The 14,191-nt window shown below is 38.6% G+C and overlaps 2 protein-coding genes and 1 pseudogene across 2 annotated transcripts; 1 reads left to right on the top strand and 2 right to left on the bottom strand.

Moving 5' to 3' along the window:
* On the bottom strand, positions 1-1,702 carry LOC131687609 (uncharacterized). The gene is made up of 2 exons (XM_058971693.1): positions 856-1,702; positions 1-755 (listed from the first exon to the last, which is right to left on the bottom strand). Exons 1-2 carry the CDS (start codon positions 1,700-1,702, stop codon positions 1-3), a joined length of 1,602 nt encoding a protein of 533 aa, XP_058827676.1.
* Positions 1,703-1,804: 102 nt separating this feature from the next.
* Positions 1,805-5,226, bottom strand: LOC131687608 (uncharacterized). Its single transcript, XM_058971692.1, has 2 exons — positions 5,151-5,226; positions 1,805-3,903 (listed from the first exon to the last, which is right to left on the bottom strand). Exons 1-2 carry the CDS (start codon positions 5,224-5,226, stop codon positions 1,805-1,807), a joined length of 2,175 nt encoding a protein of 724 aa, XP_058827675.1.
* A 5,311-nt stretch (positions 5,227-10,537) lies between these two features.
* On the top strand, positions 10,538-11,869 carry LOC131687607 (uncharacterized; annotated as a pseudogene).
* The last annotated feature ends 2,322 nt before the right edge of the window (positions 11,870-14,191 follow it).

Raw genomic sequence — 14,191 nt, 5'->3', positions numbered from 1 at the left:
TTAATTGATCTTACTAACATCTAATACGTCCAGAAGAGCCACCTTGATCGCTGGTCCTTGCAATACACCATTGTTGGTTTGGACGTCAACTTTACGCACCTGTCCGTCCAGACTCGGATACGTTTTGATCACGCGGCCACGAAGCCACCCATTTCGCACGGATTCGTCGACCACGACCACGAGGTCGTCCACTTGCAACGGCCGAACTTCAGAAAACCATTTGGTTCTTCTGGCAATTGTGGGAAGATAAACTTGAATCCAGCGTTTCCAGAATTGGTTGAGTAAATGCTGAATTAATTTCCAGCTGGTCCGTAGAGATATTTCCTCCTGAACTGGAATCCTATCCTGATTGGTTGCCCTACTGGAGCTCATGAGAAGGAAATCATTTGGTGTTAGAACCTTTTGCTCTGGTGTTTCTAACGGTACGAATGTCAACGGGTGGGAGTTGACAATCATCTCTGCCTCGGCCAAAAGGGTCACAAATGATTCATCGTCTAGTTTGTCACGGTGCGATAATGCTTTGAAGACCTCTTTTACAGACCGAACTTTCCTCTCCCAGACGCCACCCATGTGCGGGGTGGACGGTGGGTTGAAATGCCATTCTGTGTCAAGACTAGTGAATGCGGCAGCAATTGAACGGTTGATATTTTTGGTCTCCTCGGCTAACTCTTTTGCAGCGCCTCGAAAATTTGTACCGTTGTCACTAGATTTGTTGGGGTTACCCTCTTCTAGCGACAAACCGGCGAATTGCCTTCCTACAGGAATCCGTAGATAGAGAGTGAACCACTTCCAAATGGACAGCCCGGACAGTCAAGCAGGTAAACAGCGCCACCCACCGTTTAACGTTGGTTCTACCTCTTTTGACAAGCATCGGTCCAAAGTAATCCAACCCAGTAAATGTGAAAGGGCGTACGTAAGGCTGAACCCTAACCTGTGGGAGCGGGGCCATTCTTGGTTCGCTTGGCTTAGCTCTATATACAAGGCACCACGCACAGTTTTTGACTACTTTGTCGACTAGTGATCGTAGCTTAGGAACATAGTACTTCTGCTTCATCTCATTTATGACCGTGCTCTTATTGGCATGGCCAAAGCGTTGATGTAATCGAAAGATAAGTAATTCCGTCACAGGACACTTCCTTGGTAGAATTACTGGGTTGCGGAAATTAAAGCAGTAATACGTGGCCTTCGGATCTATTCGGTTTTCCAAACGTATAATACCGTCTTCGTCGAGAAACGGAGACAACCCTTTCAGCTGGCTAGAGTTCTTTAAACGCTTCCGCTGGAAAATCGATAGTCCTTCATTCGCTCGGAGAATCGCGAGTTCTTGTTCATACGATTCAGTTTGAACCATCCGCCATAAACTTTTTTCTGCGTCCATGTAATCTTTCTGAAACAATAACACCGTCCGTGATTTTGTTGGAACCTTTTCACTCGACCGACAGCTGTTCCAAAAGTGATGCAAATATGCAAGCTTTTTCAGAATATCTTCCAAACGAGAATATTGAGAAAAATCGATTAGTGTATGATCTTGTACTTCCTGATGCACATGTACGGCGCGTAGTTCCTCCACAGGATCCTCTGGAGTTACTAGAAGGCCATTGTGCTTCTGGTAGATACAGGAAGTCAGGTCCTTGGAACCAGCAACTTTGGACATCGAAAGTTGGTCCACGGCCCACTTCGTTGCTTCATCGGCGATATTCATTTTAGTTGGAACCCACCGCCATTCCTCAGTGGTGGTTTCTGCGAGAATTTCCGAAACTCTGAAGGCTACATATTGGCGGTACTTCCGAGGGTCCGCTTTGAGTCACGACAACACAGTCATTGAATCGGTCCAAATGAAGCGTTTTGTAATCAGCAAATCATGATTTTCCGCAATCGTCTTCATGAGTCGCACACTGAGGACGGCAGCAGTAAGCTCGTTTCTTGGGATGGATTGAGGTCGTAACGGGGTCACCTTTGTTTTGGATGCAACCAACACACACGTTGGTGTTCCACCGTCGATAGTACGAAAATATACTACTGCGCAACACGTCTTTTCACTTGCGTCTACAAATACGTGCAACTCCATTGACTCGTAGCTTTGTTTTTTGTAATTTGGAAAGTAGCATCTAGGTATTTGCACTACATCTAACTCTGAAGTCCTCTTGACCCAGCGCTGCCAGTTTAAGAAATCATCCTTAGTGATGGGATCGTCCCATCCAACCCCTGATCGCCATATGTCCTGAATAAGGATTTTTCCATGCACTGTAAATGTAGATACGATGCCGAGAGGGTCGAACAGGCTCATAACAACTCGTAAGACCTGTCGTTTAGTTGGGATAATAGCGCCGTCCAACAGGGGTTGAAGTTCAGGTCGAAGTTGTGCGGTGAACGCGAATATATCTTCGTTTGGGATCCACATCATCCCCAGTATACGTTCAGCCACTGTCGCTTTCTCCGCAGAGAATTTCTTCGTGGCCTTGGGGTCGTCTTCCCCGACCCATGCTAGAACTTGTTCCGAATTCGATTGCCAGTTTCGGATTTCGAAGCCTGCTTTACCATGCATTAGGCGAACGTTTATCGCCAGGTTGACTACTTCTTCAATCGTGTCTCTACTATCAAGGTAGTCATTCACGTATGTGTTCTCCACAATGGCCAGCGCTGCTTCGGGATAGCGGTCTGAATAGTCCATTGCGTTTGTATTCTTAACATACTGCGCTGAGCATGGAGAACATTTAGCTCCGAAGGTAGCAACGTCCATGACGTATATCTCTGGAGGGGATGCTGGATCGGTCCGCCATAGAAACCTTTGTGATTGGCGATCTTCCTTTCGAACTAGAAGTTGATGAAACATTTGCCGTATGTCGGCTGCTATCGCGTACTGTCGTTGCCTAAAACGGCATAGAACTGATACCAGCGGCTTCAATAGATCGGGTTCTTTTAATAGCATCGAGTTTAGTGAGACACCACTGACTGTTGCTGCGGCATCCCACACAACGCGAACTTTAGCTGGCTTGTGAGGATTCCGAACCACTCCCAATGGCAAATACCAAACCCTCTGGGGATCGGTACCCTGCAATTCCTCTATAGTGGCTTTATGAGCGTACCCTCGTTCCTGATACTCGACGATTTGTTCGGCAACTATGTTTTGAAATTCCGGATCTAATCGCAGCCGACGCTCTAAACATTTGAATCGGCTCTCGGCCATCGGGAAACTGTTTGGGAATTCGATGTTGTCAGTTTTCCATAGCAACCCGGTCTCAAATCTTCCAGATTTGGTTCGCCTCGTTGTTTGTTGTAGAATTTTCCGCGCGCGATGATCTGCGGTTTCAGGGACTGCAAATCCAGAGACACCTACATCTTCCAGCGCAAAATAGTCCTTTACTAGGTCATTTAGTTCACGGTCCGCTGAGCAGTTGCAGATTTGTACCATTAGCCTCTCTGGTTCATTAGACTCGCGGCGGCCGCCAAACATAGTCCATCCCAAACGTGTCTTAATAGCTATTGGCTCCGTATCACGTGGATCTCGTTTGTTCAGTGGCAGCATGAGCCGCGCGTTGTCCACCCCGATCAAAATACCTGGTACTGCTTCTGCATAACTCTGTATCGGAAGACCTCGTAGAAATGCAAATCTCTGTGATAGTTCTTGATAAACTAGATTTTGCGTGGGTAAACCTAAATTGTCTACAGTACGAACGTCTTGCAGTACATATTCTGATTCATTGTCGACTGCCCGAATTGTTAGCTGTACTCTCTTTGACGAAAACTCTTTTCTGGTTACATTACTTGTCCATTGTAAACAGAGAGGGGCTTCAATTCCGTCAAGATCAAGTTTACTGGCTAAAGCGTTCTCCAGCAGCGTTAAATTAGATCCATCGTCTAGGAATGCATAGGTGGTGACCGATTTTCCCTTGTTGCTCAGAACTACCGGAATTATTTTGAAAAGAGAAGTCGTCTTGTTAGTGCAATGTGCGGATATAACCGCCGGTAGTCCTGGTTCAGGAACATTATCCAACGATTTGGGCTTATATATATATATATATATATATATATATATATATATATATATATATATATATATATATATATATATATATATATATATATATATATATATATATATATATATATATATATATATATATATATATATATATATATATATATATATATATATATATATATATATATATATATATATATATATATATATATATATATGTGTGTGTGTGTGTGAGACAAATCAAATTAAAGTGAGCATGTACTATTTTTCAAATTCTATATCTCGAGATCATGATAATTTAAAAGTGTGGTGTCTTCGGCAACATTCATCAGCGGGTCGAGTGTTGCCCGGAGGCGAATAGATAATTTCAGAATTCAGCCACTAGGCGGCACTAGGGAGAATACTACTTCCAGTAAATGTTAGGTGATGTTTTGTCACGAAAGTTTAATAATTTGGGAAAATGATGTTTTCTGTAAAGTTTCTGAGGACGACAAGGGTTGTTTGATAATGTAATAATAAAATTAGACATCACCCACTAGGCGGAGCTAGTCAGCAAACATCTTTTTATTTCAATATCTTCTAAAGACGGTAATTTAGAAGGGTGATGTCTTCAGCAAAGTTACTTGAGCTATCAAGGACTGCCCGATGGCGACAGATTAGTTTGGGATACTCTCATTATGCGGTACTAAACCAATTAATTTTCTTCTGCCAACAACTTACCCTTCAATATAAAACTCACTCCCGTTGTTCGGGTAGAACAAAGGACACTATTTTGAGAGCAATTGTTTATTCAAAAAGCTTCAAACTGTAAATACAGGTTTGATTAGGAAAATTGTAGAAAATAAAGTATATAGGTTAACTTACAAAGTAGTGTACAATTTCAATAAACCATGTGGTTTTTTTGGCCTTCAGTAGCCGATTATTTCTTTTTCTTCTGTTAGGATGATTATTAAACTATAATTCAATAGTATTCTTATATAATGTTTCAAATGAAAGGCCTACTTGACCATCTCGCTATTTGCAAAATTTGCTGCTCGACCGGCCTATCGCGACAGCTGTGTATTTTCTGCTCTTCGTTTTCGTTGAATTATATACAAGAAGTGTACTGATTCCGTGGAAATAAAGTGATTAGATATAGTTGCCGCCTAAATCTAAAGCTGTGTTATACCAAAGTGCAAATTGAACAGTGGTTTTGCGATTAGTTTACGAATTATTTCGATAAATTTCAAGTGCCGAGGTGCCATTGTTCATTGGATACAGCGTCTAATTGTTATTACTCTGAGCAGTGAAGGATGATGTGCAAAAAATGTGATACGGTGATCGACTGCAAAATGGATTTATTCACTATGTGCGAAGGAAGCTGCAGTGGACGGTTTCACGCCAAATGCGTAGGATTAAACGAAACCAATATCAATGCACTTACAAAAAATGTGATATGGCTTTGCGATTCGTGCTTGGATGCTTTCCACAAAACTCTAATTGCTTCACTTTTGGGTCCAACGGAGTCGGAATCACCATCGTCATGCATGGAAAAGGAAATATTGTACATGAAAACCAAAATCGATGAAATTCAGAATAGCATATCTCAACTAAACCCTCTGGCGAAAGTCTGCGATCGTCACTCAACTCCAGTTTCTTCTGTTAAAAGTCAAAACACATCCAGCGATACTAGTCGAATTATTCCAACTATTATGCCGCGGAGTTTGGAGACAGATGTCGAGTTCTCTCTATACCTGTCTAATATTGAACCACATGTAAGCGAAGCAGAAGTTAGCACTTTAGTATCGAAATGCCTTAGACTTAGTACGAGCGACGCAATGGAGGTGAGGAAACTTGTGCCTGCTTCGAAATCATGCGACACCATTGAATATGCTTCGTTCAGAGTATGCCTTAATAGTAAATGGAAACCTCTTGCACTGCAAACAACTACTTGGCCACATAACATCCGATATCGTGAATTTACAAAGAAGTATAATACAACATGGAGACCTGGACGTTAGAACTCACAATGTAGCTGAATTTAGTATGTTTGTTTAGAATGTGAATATTGTTAAATAGGTCTGTCGATATTGTAATGTCTATTTTTCATTCGTTTGTCATGCCATGTAAAGATTGCAAATTTCTGTTTTATTTAAACTGCAAAAGTCTGTTGAATGTAAATAAATTAATTGATGTAACTAGTGTATAAGAAACCACCATTGGGGCCTAGAAGCCTGTTGGTGTAAATACATACAAATTACAAATTTGAAAAATTTAAACCTACCGTTGAATAGCTAAACAACAGCTAGGAATTAGTTTTAAATTCACTGTAATTTATAAATATGATATTTCGATACAGTTGCCTATGCAGTAGGCACTACGCTGCTCTATCTTCTGCCAACATTTCGTTTTCCTCTGACAGGCCAAAGGACAAGTACCTGTCCACTAGAGCACTCTAGATAGAGTGTGGCCAAGAGGCCATGACGTATCCAAACGAACATGAAATTTGACGTATTTCTATTGTGTATACGTCAAATTTCATGTTCGTTTGGATACGTCATGGCTTCTTGGCCACACTCTAACTAGAGTGCTCTACTGTCCACTAGAGCACTCCTGGGACGGGACCTGCGGAAAGAAAAAAAAGCGTGTCAAATTGATCCAGCACGCAAATGTCAGATTGAACCGGCTGTCCTCAGAGTAATTAATATGGGGAGTATTATATTTGAAATTGAGAAAATGTTAACTTTGTTTTTTCAAATATGTAAATAAATTACTCATCAGATCAATAATCATAGTGGAGATGATAGTAACAAAAAAAGAAGCTTGTGCAATAGAGAGGACTTTTTTAGTATTATTTTTTAGGTTCGATAACATTCTATAGTGATCAAAAATATTATTGAATAAGAAGAATGTTGCATAAACTAAATAATAAAATAAACCCAAAGATCCATTCAGACAATTTAATTACACGACACATGAATATATAACTTAAATCAATGCTTTTAAAATACATACGCCACAAATTCTCGTGCTTTCATTAATTTCGAGATCGTCAATTCTTGTGAACTTCTCCCACTATTCTCCCAAATCGGGATTCACCGGAAGACGGTGAAAAGTTATCTCCGGATTTTTCGCTTTATTACGACCGTAATTTTTTACCTTGCACTTCATGATAATGGATTCACGAAAAAAATTGAAAGTTCATTATGAATTCTTGTTTTTTAAAAAAGTCATGTCATTTCTTGAACTACACCATTTATTAGTGTGTGTGATTCGAAGAAGTAAGATATAACAAACAAAAAGAAAGAATAAGAAAGCACGTATCCGCAGGTCCCTTCCCAGAGCTGTACGATACACTTCAGTTCAGTGTTATAAATTTGCACTAATTCGACCATGCCTAAAATAAGCATTCCGCGACGCCAGTATTACGGTTGATTACGTCCTCTAAATCTTGTCCAAGAACTGCCCGGAACGGGTAAAACCGGTACATCGCTCACCATCATAGTGTTTGTGCATCTTAGCGGCGCCAAATAATCAACTTGAAGTGATCGGCAACAAATACCACCATATAACATTATTGCCATGCAGATACATTGGGTTTTGACAAAGGTTTTTTTAAGCGTCTGTTTCCTTTCTACGAAATCGGCCTGAAGTATGAAATGAACTAAGGAGTAAAAGTGCAAGGTAATTTCTCATAACCGTCGCTCTGCACATTGATGTTCTTAGTGACCAAAAGGAAATCACTGTATCAAAAGCATTCTATGTAAATCTTCTGAAGCTCCGAACGTAGCAATATAGGGGAACATGGGGAGACTTGACCAGGTTTTCAGCTAAAACTGCATAAATCTCTAAAAAAGGCTTCAATCCCCCAAAAATCATTCAGATATAATGCACAAAGTTATTGCGCGTCTTCATGATTTTTTGCAGAATTTTTATTTTAATTTTTGAAAAGTTACAAAAGTTTTTCTGTGATCGTTTTTTCTGGTAAAGTCGCCCCATTGCGGGGAGACTTGACCAAGGCGTGGGGAGACTTGACCAAGAGAATTTTGAAAAATCATAACAAAAAATAATGACATAGAACATACTGTAATTATTTTTTCCCTATTGTCGAGATCCTTAGGTAGCAGTAAAAAATATAAAAGGGTTGCATTTGAAAAATTTTGATTTTTTTAAATGCATTTCTTTTCAAGGATTAACTGTACTGCTTGCATTGCATGTTCACACGTCACGAAATCAGTCCTACTATTGCTAACTTTGTTTACTAATACAAAAATATAACGACTTATGTTTTAGGTGGGATTTTTTTATGGCGTGATTAACATTAACAGTAGATACCAAAGCATAATAAATATTAAGAATTTTGTATCTTTCTTCAGCTGATCGCCACTTGGTCAAGTCTCCCCATAAAATCTTGGTCAAGTCTCCCCAACATTAGTTATTGCGTTCAATTTCATGCGAATTCTAGTAATAACTATTCCAATGTTCCAGTTTATGTAAAATCATTTCACTGCTTCACAAGGATTAAGATGGTATATTAGTCCTTTAATAGTAATTAGTAGTCGAGTAGATATGTCCATACAAAGTTTGATAAAAAATTACATCATTTAATGCAAATTTATCAATCACGTAATATTTTCTGCAATGAAAGGATTTTTTACTCCAAACTTTCAAAATTACCTTAAGGGATCGAAACAAGTATAAAAATATTTTTGAAAAAAAAATTAAGAATCGTATAGAAGACGCCATAGCCGAAAATAGAATTTTGCGCTTGGTCAAGTCTCCCCATGTTCCCCTACCACTTGTTTCTTAAAGGCTGGTGTTAACCCGAAACAGTTGACATCAGCGGACTATATTTTTCTTGTAACAAGTAAACTTGAAATGAAAATTTGAGTGCTAAACACATATTTCGAGCGCATAATAGCTTCATCTGAATGAGCTTAGCATACTATGTCCGAATCCCCCCCCCGTATACAGTACATAATAAAATCACATTTTTTAACAAAATACTACAATAATTTTTCAATGTTCAGTAAATCATAATGTCAATTTCTAAAGCAAATTCCCAGTTTTCGCAATAATAACCTCGTTTTATCAATTTAGTGGTGCAAATATGCTGTTCTAATTCTTGAGCTCAAGGATTGCTTGAATTTTTTCCTTGTCCTGATACTAGGTGTAAACCAACAGAATACCGTATGCAATAAAATTACAATTACAAATTTGGTAATCATAAGACCGATCCGTATTAAATTTAACCGCAGTCTATGTATGGTAATATCAGTCTTATTCTTCATTATGACGGATTTCTTTCGAATGAATGCGATATGAATTCTCAATTCCGCGATGCGCTCGAAAAATCAATCCGTCGTAATGCAGAATAACACTTTTTCTCGGCTAATAGCGTTTTCGTTTTCACTTGCTACAATGGTGTAGTGGTAAAAACTAAAATACCATAGTTTATGAGCATGGGTTTAGTCATCCCTGACGAACTGATGTGACTAATTCTGGCAAATGGTAATTTCTACTCGGACAGGGAAGATCGACGATGTATCCACAGAAATCATCCATGATCTAGACCTGCAAATCTACGCTGCACTTTGGTGGCAATTTGAACGTTCTTATGACCTGTTAGGTATCATGTTGATACCGGTTCATATTCGAAATTCCTACGCAATGATTCCGAAACCTAACCGCACCGCACTAATTCCGATACCTACCCAGGTAACCAACAAGCATTAGTGTATGCAGTAAAGTAGCGTAAAATTTGCATTCCGGATGCTTCTTGCAGTATGCTGGCATTCGTTATGCATAACTGTTGTTAATCAGCATTTGAAAAATTGTTTAAAAACTTCTTGCCAGTAAGCAGCATTCTGAATGCACAACAGTAGTAAAAAAGCATTTTCATAGCACAGCAGTAATGTAGCCGTATATTTTGCCAAAAGCGACTTTTAAATAGCATTTAAAACGACTTAAGATCAAGTAGCCGTTAAGACGCATTCAGCATGCTTATTGGTTACCTGGGTATAGTTAAATTGGAAATTAATTAATATGCAATGTGTATATTGTACATTTCATTTGTCGAAATCGAAAAAAAATTCCGAGAAATCGATATGTCGTCAATTCAGAAACATGACAATTTCACGCAGGGCATTAAAAACCGTACTAAATCCAAAAACTCGGTCGACTATATTTTCATTCATTAGTTTGTATTTGAGTGTTTATTTGTGACGCATGCCTGTTAGCATTTATGCGTTATATCAGGCTAAGAAAATGTAACTCAATTTAAAATACATTTAGGATGAAATTTTTCCCCGAAGTAATTTTAATCCTGCCTAACTTTTTGAATCCAACCTAAACTTTTTTATCCAAAAACTAGCGGATTACCCATTTCTATTATGCTAAGGAAATTTTGCGACTCCTAGTATAAAATATCGTAGTGCTTGCTACACAATACCAATCCAACACTAATAGTCATTTTACCGTTTTATTTTTATTTAAATTCTACGAAAAGAATTTCTGTATCTGGAAAATTTATGAACATACTTTCATTTATTTATTACAGTATCAGATTTGGTGGAATCAACACAGGATCGATCTATTTTACCTGCCGTAACAGTTCCTCAAATTGTTTCCGTCATTTCAAAAGCCGATGCGTTACAGTCAGTAAGCACTGTTATGGACACCATAGATATGTATGCTGGGCAATTTATGAACACAGACGATGAGCTTTTAGATGCCGTTCTGGATGAACCTCATAACAATGTTGAAACCATCTGAGAGACTTCTGATGATATTGCTCATGCCTCATCTAATTCAACAGAGCGACTTGGTGAACCATCGTGCATGACCAAATACCGAAAGGTGCCTGAAAACATGCTCATAGCAATGAGCGACGAATTTATCCAACCTTTCAAGCAGAAACAGGATAAAGAAGTGATCGACCAGGCTTGCAGTGCGATTGACGATTTTGAGAATCAATCCCCAAATACCAGTCAGAAACGTGATACCTCGGAGACTGTACACCTTCAAAAGAGTACCAAGAGACATGTTTCTACAGAGATGAAATTTCGTTGCTTTAATATAAATTGGAACAAAATTAGTGACCATCTTATGGGTCGTTTGAAAGTATTGGAAGAATTCAGAAAATGTTATCCAGCCGTCTTTCCACCTGCCTCTATCCGTATTACTAAGACTGAATTGACTGGAGTAACTAATGCTGTAGTTGATCAGCTCCGCATGATTGACTCCCAGATCAGAGCAGAGACTATGGAGACTGTAGCACGTCGAATTTTAGACAAGATCTCGTGATTGGATTACACAGATGATGATGGTTTCGGAGCCGGCCAAGGTTTCGTGGAATTAAAATACAAGATGATTAATTGCAATAATTACTTGAATCGTTTTGAGAATGTCCAGGCTTCAAGCTCGAAAGCTGTAACGAGTCTGAAGAAAAAGCGAAATGCCCAAGCAGAAACACTCAAGGAGTATTGGGTAGAATCGTCAAACGAATGCGATAAGTCTATACATTCGCAATTGGTTCGTGATGATCCGAACTTGTTGTCAAAGGAACTCCTGCTGCAATCGCAGGCTTGTGTAAAATTCAAGCTAGATCAGAAAATTGATACCGCGAAGATGTTATCACAATTTACCGTCCTTCGACGTAGATTGTTGCTGAATTTTCATTTTGAAAAGGCAACCGGAGTGAACATTGGCAATTTTCGATGGTATTTCATTTCAAAAAAGGAAAAAATCATTCAATACTCGCTTACCTGCAAACCAGATCTAAATTTGAACGAGTCGTCAACTGATTATGACGTCTTGTTGTTTCTATGTTCTCTAGTAGGAGAGAAATTCAGCGAATTAATCATTCAAAAAGAAGTAAGAAGTCTTTTTAATGCTTTAATCGTATAACATTCTAAGTTTTTGCCTTTCTCAATAGGTATTGCAATCAGTGCTCTCGACTGTCGACCGTTTTTGTGAACGCACGAACGGCGACTGATTTCATTTCACACATTGCTTTTTGCGCAATTGGCGATTTGCTGCAAAGCTCAACTTGATCATGCGACACCTACGATTCAGCTCATGAACTAACAAAGTGATACAGTTTGTTTTCATACACTCGTAAGTGAATCGTAGCTTCCAACAAAATTTCAATTTTATGCCCGAAAAAGCATTACCAGTGCCAAAATATGCATGAAACGGGTAAGAAATTTAGTTTTATTTGCAATTATTTAGAAGTTGCAACTATTAAACTATTTGGCTTATACATTTCTTCGAAATATACTCGTACCATTATGGTGCTTATAAAAATTAAATTACGTTTCAGCTGGAAACCGAGACCCAATCAAGACCAATGTTAAACTCCTTGATATTTTGGACTACGTAGGAGATTCTGTTAGACCTATCAGAGAAGGATCTGCTGTGTATGATGCAAAGCATGTAGTTTGTGTAGGTTATACCACAAAAATTGATAACAAAGTTTGCATCAAAGGCTACGTAACACAATCTTCTCACCCTGGTAACATGCCGCATGAAGTCAGCTTAAGGATAACAAATAATGTTTCTGAATGGGCCCTTTGCTGCTCATGTAAAGCAGGAACCGCTCGGTGCAAACATATAGTGGCTTGTCTACTTCATCTAAACCGGTAGCTATGCCGTTATACTTCAAAGTGCACATCTGTTTTATCTAGTCACATATTTTAGATCTGAAGAAATAGAATATCTGTCTTGCACTGACACGCAGCAAGCATGGGGGATTCTAAAAACAGAGAAAATTGGTTCATGGGGCGCGAAAAAAGTTACTGAGCTTTGCTGTTCCAAGACACCTACTCGTATTCTTCCCACTGATCCAGAGCTTAGAGATGCGATCGTGAAGGAGTCTTTCACAAGAATATTGAACGGTATGTATAATACCATATGTATGCATAGTTCTTCTGTATTTTGTTTTGTGTGTCTTTGTAGTTTCAAAAACTTCAGCAGTGTTTAAGCACAGAGAAGGAAGAGTATTGAATCCACCAATAGTGCATCCAGTTCGGGCCTTTCAATCAAATCCTTCATCTTCAGCATATTGTTCGAGAGAAGAGCTAAGTGCAATGCTGCGAAGAATTTCTGATGTATCGATAAATACTGCGAGCTTCATGAAATTAGAAGAAAGAGAATACTTTGAAAACAACGTTAAGCTTGATATGGATAAAGTGATTGATGTTGCTATTGAAACCCAATATCAGAATACAAATCTTTGGAAAATCCAAAGATCATTTCGTATCACGGCTAGTTCTTGCTACAAATTATATACATATTTAACGAACGTCAATCCTAACTGCGATAAAAAAATTGCTCAATATTGGAGCATGAACAACATTAAAACAAGTGCAATGAAATATGGTACGAAAACAGAGAATTTAGCATTCGAGTGCTATAAACGTAGAAGGAATCCATTAATTAGAAAAAGTGGTTTCATAATTAAGCAGGACGAATCCTGGTTTGGAGCATCCCCAGATGGGGTTGACCCTATTGGTGACATGATTCTGGAAATCAAATGTCCAGTAGTAGGGGAAAATGGCGGGATATCTAATATCGAAAACTGCAATGCAGTCAAAAAGTACGTTAAGCGGTGTCCTCAAATGAGCGCTCTGAAAATGAATGTCAAACATGCTTATTACGCTCAGGTGCAAATGAATATGTGGGTAACAAATACCAAATCTTGTGATTTTATACTGTATTCATCAAAAGAGGATGATTTTATTCTGATAGAAGTATCTTTCGATATTGTTTTCGTAGAAAAGATGGCTAATGATCTAAAATGCCTATATTTTTCAGAAATGCTCCCAAGGCTCATAAAGAGATCGAACGATTGATATCAATGTGTGTAGACAGAACTATGTAAAAGTCTACTGTTCCTTACTATTTGTCAAACGATGTTTAGTTCTGTACATTTTACATTCTTTGTACCTACTATACACAAAAAATATTATGCTCTCAAAGTATCTTTTTATTTAAAAATGGGAAATGTGCATGTTACAATAAAAGTTATCAGCAAAATAATAATACCACATAATACTTTGAAATCTGAAGTAATTTCATTTTACTAACAATTGAAAATGGAATGTAATTGCGAACATTTTGGAAATAGCATGTACTGTGCCATTTACACGATCCAACAGTCTTCCGTCACCGACACAACACGTCAATGGAACGTTGAAATTTGTTACAAGAAGTTCCTATGGAGACGTT

The sequence above is a fragment of the Topomyia yanbarensis genome, chromosome 3 (genome assembly GCF_030247195.1).
Source record: "Topomyia yanbarensis strain Yona2022 chromosome 3, ASM3024719v1, whole genome shotgun sequence".
NCBI classification, from domain to species: domain Eukaryota; kingdom Metazoa; phylum Arthropoda; class Insecta; order Diptera; family Culicidae; genus Topomyia; species Topomyia yanbarensis.
This window is presented reverse-complemented; position numbering and strand designations above follow the sequence as displayed.